Consider the following 19082-nt stretch of genomic DNA (forward strand, 5'->3'; position numbering starts at 1 on the left):
ACAAAACAAAATGAAACACAAGTCGACGCCGGAACTGACCCGTGCATTTTGTCATGTGTCATCCAAGGTGACGTCTGCAGGGATGCACGCTACTCCCATCCCATTAGGGGTTTAATTACATGGAATCAAAGTGTTTAATGAGAAAGAATCAAAAAAAAGCTCATGTTTGATGGTCAACCATCTGCGTCAACTATCTTTTTTCGCTGTCACATCGACTGGTGGCAGCTTTAGATGCTCCGCTGTGCTGACGCCACCTGCGTCCTGCGCATGATGTTGAGGGAGGTTTTGGAGTGTGCAACCTGTCAGGCTTAGAGCAATGCTCTGTTTGCTGCCTGAACCACATGATGGTGCTGTAGCAGCATCACTCTCCAGGGATGCTGTCAGTCTCAAAGACAGGATAGGATGCTCCTTGAGCCCCAATGTTGGATATTTACATTATTTAAGTTATTTCTTGATAGATTTGGCCATATACAGCATTCTAACATACAGCACTTCATAATGCAGTTAATGCATATGCACATATAAAAGCAAACAATGCCAAGTATGTACATGTCTCGGATTTTTAGTGCAATAAAAAAATGTGTTAGGTGGACTCAGCTACAGTTTCTGGCCACTCGTGACGATTGCTTTTGGAAGCTCACCTATTTGCACTGCACGACACTCCCATTTACATGCTGTCATATTTACACAGCGGCTGCAGATAATTGCGTTCTATTCAGGCCACTGTGCCAGCTATATTTGTGCCCAGTGCACTCGCAGCACCGTGATAGATTGTGGCTCTATTGCCCAATTTGTATAATGTATATGACGTACTGCAACACTTACTCATGAATAATACTCGGAGCTCGAAGTTGAGCATCTGAAATGATGTAACAGTCATTTAGTGGCAGGGAGGAGCAGCAAATCTAAGGGAGCAAACTGTTTGCATGGCAGCACATGCAGCGTTAATCTAAGCAAACAGTCATTGGACTGCCATCAGGACAGTAATATTTGTACATCCCTGGGCAGGGACGGCTAATAAAGTTGGGAGGAAGAGTAATTGCAGTAAAACTGTAAAGAATTTATTTTTGCGGGGGTCAAAGAAAGCATGCACAAAGCAAACACGGTCAGTCAAAGTAGGGCATTATTTTAAGATCCCCATGCATAGAGGTTTTACTGCGTTACATTTTGTTGTATTCTGACTTTATTAATGAATAATGTATGAATATTAAACATCCAGCATGTACAGCTGCACATATAAAACGTTTAGCTAATCAATTCATCCAACGCACTTTGGGTAAGCTTGTATATATCATCGTGATTCTGGAACTCTGGGAGCTCATAGCTAGTTACGGCCATCATAGTCGAGCTAGGAAGCAAAATGTTATTCATTCATTCATTCATTTTCTACCGCTTTTTCCTCACGAGGGTCGCGGGGGGTGCTGGAGCCTATCCCAGCTGTCTTTGGGCGGGAGGCGGGGTACACCCTGGACTGGTCGCCAGCCAATCACAGGGCACATATAGACAAACAACCATTCACACTCACATTCATATCTATGGACAATTTGGAGTCGCCAATTAACCTAGCATGTTTTTGGAATGTGGGAGAAAACCGGAGTACCCGGAGAAAACCCACGCATGCACGGGGAGAACATGCAAACTCCACACAGAGATGGCCGAGATTGGAATTGAACCCTGGTCTCTTAGCTGTGAAAAAAAAAAAAAACTAACTTGTGCTAGACACTGGTCTGGAGAGGCCTCTTATCAGGAAGTGACAAGACAAAGGGAACGAGTAAGCCCTTGGCTGCAGGAGGGACACTGAAATTGTCGTCTGCGAAAGCAGGAGAGACCTCGTCAGCCTCAAACTTCAGCGTGAAGTGGCGGCTGACACAGTAGACGCTATCGTCCATCGCCACACACTGGAAAGCGGGGCAGTGGGCAAGGCGTTTGGTGGCACACTCGTACCATAGTCGGGCCACAGTGTGGTAACGGTACACGCTAACCCCCAGATGAGAGTTGACTTCAAAGCGATACAGAAACGATCCCACGGCCACCATGTCTACGATCCTGTCTTTCCCGCTTGCCAGTAGACTCCCCCTCCATGTGTCCGTTTTGGGGCTGTAGCGCAGCAGCATGCAACGGAGACTCCCCCCGGACACAAATAGCTCCCCGTTGCATACTGTCACATGATGGGCGACGGCAAATGTATCGTTAGGGAGAGGGGCCACAAAAGTCCATCTGTCCAATCGTGGGTCATAGCGCTCGACTGAGGAGAGGCACTCCCCGCCGATGGCGTAGACGTGGCCGTCCAGTGCTGCCAATTTACAGCGAGGTCTGGCTTCATTCATGGGACTGATCTCCTTCCAAATGTCTGTCAATGGATTGTAGCAGAACACTCGCTTGGAGGGGCTCATTTCACTATCGGTTCCTTGGCATCCCACCGCAACAAATAAGTAGTTATCCATTGTGCACATGGCACAGGCTTTGCTGATGACTTCCTGCGGGATGGGGCAAAGCATCTGCCAAGCATCCACGCAGTCGTTGTAATAATACAAAGCGCTGGACATTCTTCTCGTTGCTCCGGTGTTCCTCGACCAGTCTTGGGGGTTCATATCTGCCACCATAATGAATCGTTTTCCTCTTGTTCTTTGCCTCTGTAGTTGTTCCCGTGAGGCATCTGTGAGCCGCCCATAAAGGTTGGTGTCCTGAAGGACCTGGAAGTAGTTGTTGGACATGAACCTGAGGGCTGCTTGCTCCACAGAGCTCTGCCCGGTTTTTTTGGCAAAATGGAGCACCTCAAGACAGTTACCCAGATCCACTTGACTTTTTAGGGTTTCAAAATCTGGATTTTTAGCGGAAAGGTGTAGCAAAGGACTGACTGGTCCAGCTCCTTGATCAGATCCTTTATTCACACTGAGGCATGTATTGTTTGTGGAAGGACTGACTGTCAGGGGATCAGTGCTGGTTGAGCTGACAGAGGGTGGAAGTGGACTTGCAGCAGACGGATAGCTTTGCTTGCATACGGGTACAGACCCTTGCGAGGACCTCAGCTTTTGATTCCCAACAGAGTCCGATCCCTCAGTAACATCAGGGTCTGCAGAAGAAGGAGAATCTGCCATGTTGCGATGGCTTTCATGCTCTTCTTGGGACTCAGATTTCTTCTCATTCTTACCCAACATGGCGGTTGGGTCTGTAGTAAAGTGAGAAGAACTCTCCACATAGTATTCGTATATCTTTCCAAGCACTATCTGGTCTTCTGAACTGTCCAGTACCAGCTTGGCATCCTCCACCTTGACCTCTGCCTTGGAGTAGAAGCTAGAGTAGACACCATGTTGCTCCAAGTCCTTCCTCAGTTCTCTGCCCACGCCTGTACCGCCGTCCAACTTCTTCAAAAAGCAAGGTGAACGTCTGCCTTTTGAACTGGCTAGCCCGTTTTTTTTTGGATCGAGAAGATCCAGAGACGGTTGATCGGTTGAAGTATCCCAGGAGGTCACCAATGCCACTTCTTTGTCAGTGTGTTGAGTACTGTGTGCCATGTTACCAAGTTCTTGGGTTGCATAATCACCTGCCTTGGTACTTTCAGATGATGGCTCATCAACGAGCGAAGATTCGTGTTGTTTGTCATCCGTACCAGTGCCCGGCAGGACTGTCTTGCACCTCTGGCAAGTCTGTGGTGCTTGGCTGTCCTGGACCGAGCTTTCGTCTCTGTTTCTGGAGCTGTAGAACCTGTAGGCCAACGACACCAGAAGCATTGTCCCCACAGAAATACTCATCTTGACCAGCAGCTGCATGTCGAATTGGACTCCTAAAAGATCTGCAATGGCCATGGTGGTGGCGGTGGTGGTGGAAGCGGCAGAGCGATGGGGATGGCACTTGTGACCGGTTAACTGATCCTTTTGTCAAGGGCTCTCAGTTGATGACTGCATGCTGGCTGGTTTTCATTGCAAAAGAGCTCCTGTCATCCGATGACTGCTGTTCTTTGCCTCCGGGTGTAAAATGAAACCTGCGGAGGTATATTTGCATCTCTTTTAAGGTGGGGCTTAGGCCATGCAACACCTGAGGGGAGTCAGATACTGATTCAACACACTCACCAAAGATCAATATTTGGCTGAGTCTTCCCAGTACTTCAGTCTTTCTTCCAGATAATGTCATCCAAGGAAGAAAACATTTTCTTAAATTTTTTTACGGTGTATTTTTAACTACATTTGATGTTTTATTATTGACTGGTTCAGTTGCTCAGCACAGCTTGAACAGCAGGGTTTAAATAAAGGGCGATGTGGGAGGATAGGTGACATTTATCGAATCCTTAACAACCAGGATACATCTGTTTGTACAGTTATGCCACAACTTTCAATCAATGGAGACAGTATCTACAGTAAAAACTAACAGCTTCTTTCATTTTCATCTTGCACTGATAACACACTGGAGAAAAGTTATGATTCATAACAAAATTCATGATTCTAACTTGACTCTGTAGCTACTTTCAACCCAAGCTTATAAAACACTTACATCATCAACAATGTATATACAGCATACGCTCCGATCAAAATTTTAAGACCAGTTGAAAAATTGCAAGAATTTACATTTTACATTGTTTAATCTCAAATTGGGCTTCAAAGGCACAAAGACGAAATACGAGTGAGACAAAAAAAATTATTGCAAAGAAGTAATGAGTAGCTCTGCCATTCATCTTACATTTGACTTCTTTGTAAATTTAGCTCTAACTGAAAAAAGAAATATACTGGATTTTTCTCACCGTAATTTTATTGTCATTCATTGACAGTAGGTGGGCTTGCGGATAAAGCAAAAAAAACACGCTCACGGTGGTCTGACCTGCATTTCATCGGGTAATGTGCCAATTCAGTGATTTTTTTTTTTTTTTTAGTTGAAGCTGGACAGAAAGAGAAACATTTTTATTGTTTGTTCATGTGATAACAGCATCTTGTGGACAATGCTACAAAAAGTGGAAGTCCAAGCATGATTAAAACTGAAACCAAGATAAAAAAGTGCTTGATCTGTATTATTCTGAAGTCAGAATATGTATTTTATTTTATTTTATTTTATTTTATTTTATTTTATTTTATTTTATTTTATTTTATTTTATTTTATTTTATTTTATTTTATTTTATTTTATTTTATTTTATTTTATTTTGTATTTTGTTGTGTTTTTTCAGCTTTCTCTTTGAACATGATTTATTTTAAAAACACAAACAATTGTTTGGTCATGTAAACGTACCCACATATAAGTCTGACAGAGCTGACAGAGACACATTAATATTACCAGAATTACCATAATTACTATTGTTACGTAACCCGATAGCTTCCAGCACATAAAACAACATGAAGGAAACCAGACTCTTCAAGTAGGGTTGACTTAATGAATAATTCACAGGTGGTCATCAGTGACGTTCCGCAGATTGTTTTGACCTTTGCTCCCAGATCAGATGATGTGGTCACGTTCACCTCCTTCTCCTTGAAGAAAAAACTGCCCATCGGAAGAGTAGAAGTTAATGCAGACCTCTGCCATGCACGGCAGAATAATCATAATATGGATCAGCAGCACATTATACATCTTCATGTGTGCATATATTTATACATTTGTCATTAATAATTTTACATTATGCACCCAGAAATAAAAAAATAAAGCTGACATTATACAGAATCATGTATCTATATCCACACGTTCACTCATGGAGTCCACCAAAATATGTCAGCATCACCTTCAGAAATACAGTAGTAATAAACATACACTTCCTGTTAGAGGCAAGTGTCTGAAAAGTATTCATATACTCAGTTTTCCCTCATTGAATTCATACTTAATTGCGTGTAAAAAAAACAACAACATTTTAACAATAATATGATTCATTTAACAATAACTTTAGCAATGCACCAACTTGCTTTACTTTACTTATATTTATTTATTTTTTGTGAGTCTGGTGAAGATAAAACAGAAAAAAAGCCAATTGAATTCAAATGGAAATGACAAATTATGATGAGATACAGTCGAACATTTATGAGTGCACTCAGCGTTCCTCTCTGAGCTCGGGCCTCTTAGTAATATTATAATTATGTTAAACATGTTGCAAGGCAGCTCTCGTTTGCATCACATTTTTTTGTGAGCTGAGGTGATGTGGATGCTATGCTCTTCTCTGTTAGGCAAACAACCGTAATCCATCAACTCATCCATGTTGTGTCTTTACACTACAGTTTATAGATGAGCTATTAAATAATAAACAACAATGGATTATGCTGCATTCATTTAACCTTCTGGTGGACACATACATTATCATTCTCCCTCAAAGGTCATTCTCATCCGTTCACTGTAGCTGAGCTAAATTAAATTGAACCATGGTGTATAAGATATGTAGTAATATGCAATAACTTAGCTAACCAGTAATAAGTGAGAAAATGTATTTTTTTTAACAGCATCTCTGTTATTGCCGTTGAAGTTTGCAGTGTGCAACTGTACTGTGTCCTACTGTGGCGTGTTTCTATTCATGTATTTGTAAATACTACTTGAGGAATATTTCACAAGAGTGGCCCGTCTGTATTTAAAAAAATAAACACCACACTTCCAAAAAAAAAGTTGTATTCCACAGGACAAAAACAGGTCATGTCAGTAGTGAGCCACTATAGTTAAACTGCATTAAACTTGAAATGCACCACTGTTTTGCGCCACACAGAGATGCTCAAATCTAAATATCCCCCATCTACTGACCTTGTGGCCAGCCACCACTAGGACACCGTGCGGCCCGGTAGAAAATTGTCATAAGCACAATTCCAATAAAAGAACATTCAAAACCAGCACGACAACAGAAAAAATACTCAGAAAGGTTTTTGGAATGTAACCAATAAGTGCGGGAAAAATGTGCCCACTAAAGTCATAAGAACTTACATGACGTCACATATTTTACGAGACCTCAACTCAGCAAGAATCAGAGGATTGCATATTTAGCTTTGTTTTTGGCTTTTTGGCAACACTACTTAAAAAAGCCACTCACATGGCAGCCCACATTTTTATCACTTTCTAAATTTTTTTTTTTTAAAGAGGACGGTCAGGACAGGATATGAAAACGAGACATGCAGTTTACAGTACATGATATGCTGGAGCCTATCCCAGCTGTCTTCAGCCAATCACAGGGCACATATAGACAAACAACCATTCACACTCACATTCATACCTATGGACAATTTGGAGTCGCCAATTAACCTAGCATGTTTTTGGAATGTGGGAGGAAACCGGAGTACCCGGAGAAAACCCACACATGCACGGGGAGAACATGCAAACTCCACACAAAAAAAAGAAGTTCTCCTCCTATTGCGTGTGGAAGTGGTACGTTTTTGGCTTCTTTGTTTTGTCTTTGGGCTGCACGGTGGACGAGTGGTTAGCGCGCAGACCTCACAGCTAGGAGACCAGGGTTCAATTCCACCCTCGGCCATCTCTGTGTGGAGTTTGCATGTTCTCCCCGTGCATGCGTGGGTTTTCTCCGGGTACTCCGGTTTCCTCCCACATTCCAAAAACATGCTAGGTTAATTGGCGACTCCAAATTGTCCATAGGTATGAATGTGAGTGTGAATGGTTGTTTGTCTATATGTACCTTGTGAGGATAAGCGGTAGAAAATGAATGAATGAATGAACCTCATTGCCGGGTCGAGTTTTTAGTTGTTGGTGATCAACTAATGGTCACCGTACTTATAAATAAATACCTGATAGTGTCATTTTTCAGCTCTTGTATTGATCTCATGAGACCTAGAAATGTCTAAAAGTAAAGTCAAGTCATATAAGTTGGATCATCTCTCCACTTTAATACAGGCGAAATGAAACAAATGCAACAACCCTGTTCAGGCCGGCGTGGAAATGGCGGCTAGAATAGAATGACGCGTCTAATCTCGCCAATGTCTGGATGAGAGTTACGTACACACAATGTAGGTCACTTAAGATCGCATGACACAAGTAAATATAACTGCAGCGGCTGGAAAAGGAAAAGGAGAGAGAAAAAAAAACAACTTTCACATGCACCACAACCCTGAAAACATGAGACATTTGTGAGACCAATTCCAAGGCATACTGGTATTAAAAAAAAAACAAATATGGGATAAGCTGTTCAGGTTTTTTTTTTTTGTTCCGTCAGCTAAAGTTTAGCTGTGATGAACGAAGTACAAACATGTGAACTCCAAACTCTGCGACTGTCCTTTTTAGAGAACCCCATAAAACCTCTTTTAATTATCTGCATTATTTACACGGATGTACACAAAATACACTCAACTCCCGATTCTTTTGTACATTCTAAGCCATCAAAAATAAACGAAATAAAAAAATTAAACAATAATATTATAGATTGTTGTCTTGGGGCGTCTGTGTTGGTGCCTCCCATCCCTTGTGGTTCAGCAGCTCGGTGCTGATCTGGAGCATCCCGGGACATGGAGCAGATGGGTGCGGTGGCTTTTTTGGCACCGCATCCCAAGCATCATTTGTGCCGCAAAGCAATGAAACGTAGACTTACTAAAAAATGTAATCCCAACGCCGTCTTTCGAGGTTTAAATCAACTAATTTTATTGGTCAACAGGCAGACGTGGGACAAGGAACAAAAAAAGAGATGTAACTGGGGAGGGATATATGGGAGGACATTGTCATATTCATCACGTTCTTTTAGCTTGGTTATTATTTTTGTTACAAAAATGGGAGGAGCGCCATCTTGTGGCTTTTATCGACTGAGCGTTCTGTTGATGGCTGGAGAACACTGGCAAGGTTGTGGAACGTACACTGATGTTTTGTTTTAAAGTGTGTGTGTGTGTGTGTGTGTGTGTGTGTGTATTGGGTAGGAAGGGCAAGTATGTGTTAGAGCGAGAGAGTTTTCACGTCAGTTCCACAGTCACTGTGAGGACGAGCGCCATCCATGTGAGGCCAACCGCGTCCATGTTGGAGACTCCGTCTGCAAAACAAATAAGCAATCATATATAAATATGAAAGCTGCAACTGTTTCCATCAAGGGCCACATACTGAAAAGGATGCGAGTTATGTATTATTTCAAGAAAAAAAAAATTCGGGCGAGAGGCTGGGGTACACCCTGGACTGGTGGCCAGCCAATCACAGGGCACATATAGACAAACAACCATTCACACTCACATTCATACCTATGGACAATTTGGAGTCGCAGATTAACGTCGTTTTTTTTTCGGAGGAAAAACCACACATGCAAACTCCACACAGAGATGGCCGAGGGTGGAATTGAACACGGGTCTCCTAGCTGTGAGGCCTGCCCGCTAACCACTCATCTGATGTGCAGCCGCCTCCGTCATAAATGTGTTTATTTATTAATTCATTCATTCATTTTCTACCGCTTATCCTCGAGGGTTGCGGGGGGTGCTGGAGCCTATCCCAGCTTTTTTTGGACGAGAGGCACCCTGGACTGGTGGCCAGCCAATCACAGGGCACATATAGACAAACAACCATTCACACTCACATTCATACCTATGGACAATTTGTCGCCAATTAACCTAACATGTTTTTGGAATGTAGAAGGAAACCGGAGTACCCAATGAAAACTCCACACAGATATGGCCGAGGGTGGAATTGAACTCGGGTCTCCTAACTGTGAGGCCTGTGCGCTAACAACTCAATCGCCTCCATCATTTATTCATTCATTTTCTCCTGCTTATTCTTACGAGGGTTGTGGGGGGTGCTGGAGCCTATCCCAGCTGTCTTCAGGCGAGAGGCGGGGTACACCCTGGACTGGTAGCCAGCCAATCACAGGGCACATATAGACAAACAACCATTCACACTCACATTCATACCTATGGACAATTTGGAGTTGCTGATTAACCTAGCATGTTTTGGAATGTGGGAGGAAACCGGAGTACCCGGTGAAAAATCCACACAGATGGAGGAATTGAACTCGGGTCTCCTAGCTGTGAGGCCTGTGCGCTAACCACTCAACCGCCTCCATTATAAATGTGTTTATTTATTTATATGTAAATTGTAGTATCCGCCAAGATGTTCAGCTTGCTAGCAGCTGGAGCTGCTGCACCATGCGACTGTTTGACCGGCTGTGAGTGTGAGTGATCGTGACGGGGGAAAAAGCTACGGCAGCTGCCTCGGCTCGTTGTGGACAGAAACCGCAGACTCACAAAAGACAGTCGGCAAAACACGCTAGGTGTTTTAAAGACAATGTCGCTGTGGATCGGTTCTGTTCAGATCAACAGAATGCAGAACTTGGAAAATGCTCGCTCATTTGCTCATTTCACTGTCAATCAAAAAGGGATTTTATCTCAGACAGATGATCCAATCATCATGCAGAAGCCAAGCATCTGGGCCAATACGCTGTCTCATAGACACTCAGCAACTCTGAGTGTGCATTTATCCAATGAGCGTCCAATTTTGCGCAGTGGAACAACCCACTCTATGCTTCCTCGAAGACCTGTGATGAGCACCTGATTCAGAATCAAAGATGGAGGTATCCTAGCACATATTTAGTCAATGAAATATACACACATCAGCACATATTTCACCACTTTTTGCGGACATTTTAGGGGAGTTTACTTTACTTCACTTGCCACCGCAAAACAAATCCCCAGGCAATCACATAATTTGGTATTTTATCCACACCGTACTCCATTTTTTTATGTCTCTGTGTTGCACAATGTCAGACAATATTAGACTACAGCAACAAATGGATGCTCACAGTAAATACTCCAAAATGGGTTCATCCAACCGCGAGAGCATCCTCTGCAGACCACGGTTATTTTACCCACGCAAATTGTCTGGCCATCTGTTTGTTTACACGCAGGATGAGACTCTGACAACCTTCTTTGCAACACTTGGGAGACGGGTCGATTGAGGAGTGTTTTTTTGTGACAGAGGATCAAACTATCTCGATTATTCCTCTGTATTACTATGGTGACCCCTTAAGTTTGAATTATAAGTTAGCCTTGCATGGCAGCATCCATGCATTTAGTGTTTTTTTTGGCAATATGGCAACTTTAATATTATTAATAATTTGTATTAATTTAATTAATTTATATTAATTTAATTAATTTATATTAATTTAATTAATGTATATTAATTTAATTAATTTATATTATTTATTATTATTCATATTATTGTCAGCTTTTTCATGTATTACTTTCTTACTTTTTCACTTGTAAAACTGCAACATGACTCTGATTGCAGGTTTGCTTTCTCTCACAACAGGCACAACAATCCTTAATAAAAATATATAAAAAGGGGCTAATCCAAACCAAGATAAAACTCATGAATATGAGTCTTATTTGTGTCTTAAATGTCTTATTTTATCACATTATGTCGACTATATTGGGTAATACAAATGTAAGGTGAAAATAGGGTGTCACGTCATGTCTAGAGGGCGCTAATAATATTAAAAAGTTTATTTAGAAGGCCGTAAATCTCAAGTAACTACAATAAACAATGGATTACTGTATTGACAACTTTATGCTTAAAATAAAATTCTCAATATTTTGCAGTTATTATTCAATTATAATCATAATTATTTAAATTTGTTTTTAAAATGGTCATAAAATAATATTTTTTTATACATTAAAAACATTCTCGCCTGGGATAGGCGCCAGCATATACGCAACATTAGTGAGGATAATCGGCATCAAACATGGATGGATGCATGGATGGACATCAAAACTAATATTAATAAATTTGCTCACAATCCTGATCATTTCCACACAGAATTGTTCCAAGACAACTTGTGTTCCGGCATACGTAGGCCTGATATTAACTTTTTCTGGTGACTACGATGGTTGTGTGCAGTTTGCGCTGAGGAAGGAATCCGATATTGAGTTACTGGACGAGCGGACACGTACGCGGTGACCTTCCAGGCCTTGTTGTACACCAAGTTAACTAGCATGCAAAGCGAGCGTGCGTGTCCACGCCGACCCAATTCTGTCCTTGCTGTGATTCAGCTGCTCCCGCGCTTATCGTGGAATTTGCATATTCAAATGTGTATCTCTGAGACACAGCTAGTGGGGGGAGCAACAGGAAGAAAGAGCAAATAAAGGACAGAGGCCGGATGCAAAAACAACAAAGCAACTATTTCAATTAAAGGACGAGTGAGAACGAAAGTTAACATTTTCCTTCAACTTCTGTCATTCCAACGACTCTTGCCATCTGCTCGGGAAGCTGTTCCCACGATGCACTGGGACAAACATGGCTGTCACACTTGTGCAAAAGGCATTATGCAGGCAGTCCATTAAAATGCATTTGCCCCTTCATCAAATGCTGCCTTATTAAATGACAGCTTATGTGTGTGCTTTCCAGAGGTTATGCTTTCATTGACATTATTAATGCGTGCTTGATAACAGAGGGTTATTTAACAAACAGTAATTGACACATCATTACTGCTATGCTCATTTAAGCAGTTTATTGAGATTACACAGGATATTTTCATCCGGATTTTATTAAATAAGGAGGGCTCCTTCCCTCCAAGGTGTTAAAACATAAAGTACATCAGAGCCTGATCTGTAAATCCACCCCAGTCCTATAGGGGGCAGTAAGAGCACCCCTAAAAAATAACATGTATTGAACCCAGCGTGAGTTATGTCATGTAATATGTACATACATGTAAAACTTCCCAATCAACTGTCATACTGCGCAGCCTTTGCACCAGTGAACCAAACCATTATGTGCACCAAATCTTTTTTTTTTTTACATCTTTGATCCAGACTAGACTACCATACTACAGGGTGTGAAGGCAGGCTGATCAGAGCACCCCTAAAAAATAACATGTATTAACCCAGCGTGAATTATGTCACGTAATATGTACATACATGTAAAACTTCCCAATCAACTGTCATATTGCGCAGCCTTTGGACCAGTGAACCAAACTATCATGTGCACCAAATCTTTTTTTTTTTTTTTACATCTTTGGTCCAGACTAGACTACCATACTAGATCAGAGCACCCCTAAAAAATAACATGTATTCAACCCAGCGTGAGTTATGTCACGTAATATGTACATACATGTAAAACTTCCCAATCAACTGTCATACTGCGCAGCCTTTGGACCAGTGAACCAAACTATCATGTGCACCAAATTTTTTTTTTTTTTTTTTTTTACATCTTTGGTCCAGACTAGACTACCATACTAGAGGGCGTGAAGGCAGGCTGATCAGAGCACCCCTAAAAAATAACATGTATTAACCCAGCGTGAGTTATGTCACGTAATATGTACATACATGTAAAACTTCCCAATCAACTGTCATACTGCGCAGCCTTTGGACCAGTGAACCAAACTATCATGTGCACCAAATCTTTTTTTTTTTTTACATCTTTGGTCCAGACTAGACTACCATACTAGAAGCGTGAAGGCATGAAAACACTAAAACAGGGGATGGTCTGTGTTGACCACACATGCATGACCCAGCTCTGCCAAAAAAAAATCCAAACCAGCATCACGCCTCGCGTTTTACACAGAGGCAATGTTTGGTAGGAAAGGTAAAAGGTGTATGAGGAAACAGTGTGGGGAAAAAGCACCCTATCGGGACATATCACCACACATGGGGCCACTTCATAATTTCGCACTCGAGTGGATGTGACAATTCCTGGTTCACCACGGAGGTCGGGTGAGCACAGAGGCCAAGATGGATGCCTGACATGACATTTTGAGCGCCAGAGGAATTAGCTTTTGTGATGCGCACACTTGCTGTCAGCCCATGCAGGCTGGGGTGTCAAGTCACAGAGTGGGAGTTCAGTGATTTTTAGAGCACACACCCACGCTAAGCTTAGTCATTTGCGTGGTCGGAATACTTACTGTTCTGGCTCTGTGTGTTTTTCATCATGCTTGGATTTTCTGTTGAAGACAAAAAAAAGTCAGTATTATAATCATTATGACAAAATACCTCGCCTGATGATGGAACATAGTGCCAGTCTGGTGCCAAACATTTGGAATAAATAATATATACGGGGCTGCACGGTGGTCGAGTGGTTAGCACGCAGACCTCACAGCTAGGAGACCTGAGTTCAATCCCACCCTCAGCCATCTCTGTGTGTATCCATATAGAGTATTTAGGTCTGTTTATTCATTCATTCATTTTCTACCGCTTTTTCCTCACGAGGGTCGCGGGGGGTGCTGGAGCCTATCCCAGCTGTCTTCAGGCAAGAGGCGGGGTACACCCTGGACTGGTGGCCAGCCAATCACAGGGCACATATAGACAAACAACCATTGACACTCACATTCATACCTATGGACAATTTGGAGTCGCTAATTAACCTAGCATGTTTTTGGAATGTGGGAGGAAACCGGAGTACCCGGAAAAAAACCCACGCATGCACAGGGGAGAACATGCAAACTCCACACAGAGATGGCCGAGGGTGGGAATTGAACCCTGGTCTCCTAGCTGTGAGGTCTGCGCGCTAACCACTAGCCGCCCAGGTCTGTTTATGTATTTAGATTTTTTGTTGAATTTAAATCTAGGCTAGGGCGGGTGTCCAAACTTTTTTCCACTGAGTGGAAAGAGTGAGAAATCAAAAGATGCACTTGGATATTTTTTTATATGTACGTATATATTTTTTATATATTTTAAAATATTTTTTTCTTAGATTATTTTTTGTAAAAAGGTTAAATATATATATAAATATATATAAATATATATATATATAAATATATATATATATATATATATATATATATATATATTTAGTTATTATTATCAACATTTCAGGCTGCACAGCACTAGAGTGGTTAGCACGCAGGCCTCACAGCTCAGAGACCCAGGTTCAACTCCACCCACGGCCATCTCTAAGTGGAGTTTGCATGTTCTCCCCGTGCATGTGTGGGTTTCCTCCGAGTATTCCGGTTTCCTCCCACATTCCAAAAACATGCTGGGTTAATTGGCGACTCCATTGGCATCTATATGTGCCCTGTGATTGGCTGGCCACCACTCCAGAGTGTACCCCACCTCTCGCCCGAAGACAGCTGGGATAAGCTCCAGCACCCCCTCCCCCCTCGTGAGGATAAGCGGTACAAAATGAAAAATCAAAATGTTGAAAAATCAACACAATAATTGATTGACTGTGTGTTCCATATTATCATAAATACACACACTTATGCATGTTATTGTCCACTTCCTTACAGTGCTGAGTCACTTTCCTGTCTCCTCCCATGCTGCATGACCATGAACATCATCAATATGCGAGTCTACGCTGACATGTGCTGTACTGGGCCGCAATTACACCTGATGATTATTCCTGTTAATGTATATTGCACGGTGACAGTAAATGTCCCCGAAAGACCCCCCCAAAGTATCGTATCTCAAGGCCACAAGAGATGGCGCCAAGGTCACTTAATCACAATTTACTCCCGCTAAGCGAGAGTGGGAGCAAACTACAAGGCGGTGGAGGACAGATGGGGCCATACGATGCTCACAGCAAATGACACCAAAGGGTGCATCAGGGTGCTAAGCAGACATCCGTGTTCTTCCTTGTGAAACGCCCCCCCCATGGTAACATCTCTCTTAAGATGTCAGTTCTCCTTAAAAAGTTAAAGATGGGGTTGTTTTTATGGGCATATTGCAGAAATTAGACTGTATATATTTATTTTTAAAACTTATTTGGATCCAGATATAGGGCCGCACAGAGGGAATATAATAATTTTCCAAATAATAAACAGAATAAAGCTTGTATAAAATGAAATAGACAAGTTTGCAGCTGCACATGAGCTGAATAGAAACATTACACGTGTGATCAACCTCTCAGCGTTCCTCAGCACAGACTGGCCCAGAAAAGTTCCTGGAACTTCTGAAAAAAGATCCTGATTGCTAGATTGAAGTTTTATATTCAGGGAATGTAAAAGTTCCCTTGGAGGAAAAGGAGCTAATACCTGATATTAATTCATTCATTTTCTACCGCTTATCCCCATGAGGGTCGCAGGCATGATGGAGCCTATCCCAGGTGATTTCGGGCGAGAGGCGGGGTACACCCTGTGAATGCTGTGAATTTCTCTTGGAGATGAATATAGTACCTACCTGCCTACCTACCTACCTGCCTACCTACCTACCTACCTTGCTACCTACCGACCCAATCTCTCTTCACCCACCTACCTACCTACCTACTTACCCACCCTCCTACCCACCTACCTACCTATTTACCTACCTATCTACTTACCTAGCTACCTACCTACCAACCCAATCTCTCTTCACCCACCTACCTACCTACCTACTTACCCACCCTCCTACCCACCTACCTACCTATTTACCTACCTATCTACTTACCTAGCTACCTACCTACCGACCCAATCTCTCTTCACCCACCTACCTATCTACCTACCTACCTACCTACTTACCTACCTATCTACCTACCTATCTACCTACCTACCTACCTACTTACTTACCTACCTACCTACCTACCTACCTACCTACCTACCCAATCCCCCTTCACTCACCTACCTACCTATCTACCTACCTACCTACCCAATCTCCATTCACCCACCTACCTACCTACCCACCCTCCTACCCACATAGCTACCTACCTACCTACCCATCCCACCCAACTACCTACCCACCCACCTACCAACCTACCTACCTTCCTACCTAACCTGCCTACCTACCTAATTACCTACACACCTACCCACCTACCTACCCAACCCACCGACCCACCCACCTACTCACCTACCTACCTATCTACCCACCCACCCACCCACCTACCTACCTACCAACCTACACACCTACCCACCTACCTACCCAACCCACCGACCCACCCACCTACCTACCTACCTTCCTACCCACCCACCCACCCACCTGACTACCTACCTACCTACCTACCCACCTAGTGGTCGCCAGCCAATCCCAGGGCACATATAGACAAACAACCATTCACACTCACATTCATACCTATGGACAATTTGGAGTGGCCAATGAACCTAACCTTACCTTACATTGTCCAGTTGATATTTCATGCACTCGAGTGACTTGGCTGAAAGGCGCCATCTAGTGTTTGTATTTCAAATATAAATGCTAACCACCAGTGTTTGAATTCATGCAGAACTGTCACATTCCAGGCTTCTTTACGTCTGGTATTTACGTCTGCTTTGTCCTCTACTGTTTCCTTTTATTGTTCTGGATTCTTCTGTTACTGGTCCAGGGTGGCTCCACCCTTTTTGGTCATCGCCACAGTTCTTCAGCTCCACAACTGTCTACTATCATCATTCCTGTTTATGCTGATCTACTTCTGGACTTTTATGAGTTTTCGGCATTACTACCCTTTAGTTATTGCTGTCCTTGTTTTTGCCCTTTTTTTTGCTCTTGTTGCCGCCTCTTGAGTTTTTTTTTTTTTCCCAAATGGCCTTTGACCTTCTTGTGCCTAGTGGACTTCTTTTGTTGGCCGAATAAATAATTATTATCTCCGCCAACGCGTCTTCTGTGCATCTGGAGTCTCGCCTTATAACAAACCCTGACAAGAACAACTTTTAATATAGTCAGTCAGCTACAGAGTTACTCCATTATGGTTGTCGGCAGTTGGCGCTCACATAAGAGTGCAACATCGCTCGCCATTGATGGACTAAATCCCTCATTAGAGAATAGTCATCTCTGTAAGTGCAGCCCTGAAAAGAATGTGTTGTTAAACCAATTAGGGACACGATCTTTTATTAATCACACTCTTGCAGCCATATTAATGATTCATTGCCAAAAGTGGCGTCATAAATCTCTAAGGTCTTTTACACAGTTACTGTAGATACAGTACATGAAATACATTTTTTAAGAGTAATGTCATTTTTTTTTTTACATTTAATTGTGTAAAAAGCATTCCAGCGCATTCCGGTGCAGTCCATTTGGCTCATGTGAGCGCTTTAAATAATGGATCATACTTAAAGTTGATTGCCGTTTAAACTTAATCCTGACGTACCAAAGACAATGAGGCGGGTGTGCGTGTCCGTGGAGCCCAGAGGATTCTGGGCCGTGCAGCGATACATGGAGCCGTTCAGTTCGGCCGGCACACGCTCCAGAATCAGCTCCTTGCCCTCTCGCTCGGTACTGCCGTCCAGGAGACGCCCGCCAACGCGCGTCCAGGTAAAGAGGGGCTCTGGAAACACCTCGTTCTATAATGGAACACATGAATGGATGGGGGGGGGTTAGGAAGAAGAGAAGTGTGGCGCGAAGAAAAAAGATTAAGAGCAAAGGATACATGAATAATACAAACTGTCCCCCCCTTCTGATTCAACCGTGAGTTAACAACATGCATTAATAATCGACACTTCACTTTACAACGGTTTATTCCCCTCGCAGTTTTTAACCCGGCAGTCAACAAGCCTGTTTCTAAAAATACATGACTGCGTACCCGTGAAGCAGATTTTAACGCATATCATCAGCATGTTAGCAGATAAAGAGCACAACACACTGCAAGGAGCTTCAGCTACACAAACAGTAGTGTGGAAAAAGTGTTTGCCCACTTCCTGATTCATCTCCAAGCTTGATGATTCCCAAGATCTTTGGGAGAATAGTAACGCAGTAACGCAGCATTTCAGAAAAATAACATCATACCGACAGTAAAATATGGTGGTGGTAGTGTGATGGTCTAAGGCTGTTTTGCTGCTTCAGGACCTGTAAGACTTGTCTGCTTTGGGTGTTAGCCTCCTGTAGAATTTAATTTGACACCCCTGCTATACAGCCACAGCATATGTGGTCTGACGAGACAAAAGTTGAACGAAGTATTCCGTTTCATCTAGCGTAAAAGTAACTCAGCATTTTAAAAAAAATAACATCATACCAACAGTAAAATATGGTGGTGGTAGTGTGATGGTCTGGGGCTGTTTTGCTGCTTCAGGATCTGTAAGACTTGTCTGCATTGGGTGTTAGCCTCCTGTAGAATTGAATTTGACACCCCTGCTGTACAGCCACAGCATATGTGGTCTGACGAGACAAAAGTTGAACGAAGTATTCCGTTTCATCTAGCGTAAAAGTAACTCAGCATTTAAAAAAAAATAACATCATACCAACAGTAAAATATGGTGGTGGTGGTGTGATGGTCTGGGGCTGTTTTGCTGCTTCAGGATCTGTAAGACTTGTCTGCATTGGATGTTAGCCTCCTGTAGAATTGAATTTGACACCCCTGCTGTACAGCCACAGCTTATGTGGTCTGACGA

At 42.6% G+C, this 19082-nt stretch overlaps 2 protein-coding genes across 3 annotated transcripts in view; both read right to left on the minus strand.

Annotated features, from left to right (window-relative positions):
- Window positions 1–606: 606 nt before the first annotated feature.
- Window positions 607–4378, minus strand: klhdc7a (kelch domain containing 7A). Its single transcript, XM_058055802.2, has one exon. It carries the CDS (start codon window positions 3804–3806, stop codon window positions 1716–1718), a length of 2091 nt encoding a protein of 696 aa, XP_057911785.2. The 5' UTR covers window positions 3807–4378; the 3' UTR covers window positions 607–1715.
- Window positions 4379–8508: 4130 nt separating this feature from the next.
- The window catches only part of igsf21a (immunoglobin superfamily, member 21a), a 186408-nt gene continuing 175834 nt past the window's right edge, over window positions 8509–19082 (minus strand). For both annotated transcript variants that reach the window (XM_058054591.2, XM_058054592.2), the window contains exons 8-10: window positions 17846–18038; window positions 13758–13796; window positions 8509–8912 (exon numbers count right to left, since the gene is read on the minus strand). In XM_058054591.2, coding sequence (XP_057910574.2) covers window positions 8836–8912; window positions 13758–13796; window positions 17846–18038 — 309 coding nt within the window. In that variant the 3' untranslated portion in view covers window positions 8509–8835. The remainder of the gene's footprint in view (window positions 8913–13757; window positions 13797–17845; window positions 18039–19082) is intronic.

The sequence above is a fragment of the Doryrhamphus excisus genome, linkage group LG18, assembly GCF_037039965.1.
Source record: "Doryrhamphus excisus strain RoL-2023G ecotype Guam linkage group LG18, RoL_Dexc_Guam_v1.1, whole genome shotgun sequence".
Taxonomy (NCBI): domain Eukaryota; kingdom Metazoa; phylum Chordata; class Actinopteri; order Syngnathiformes; family Syngnathidae; genus Doryrhamphus; species Doryrhamphus excisus.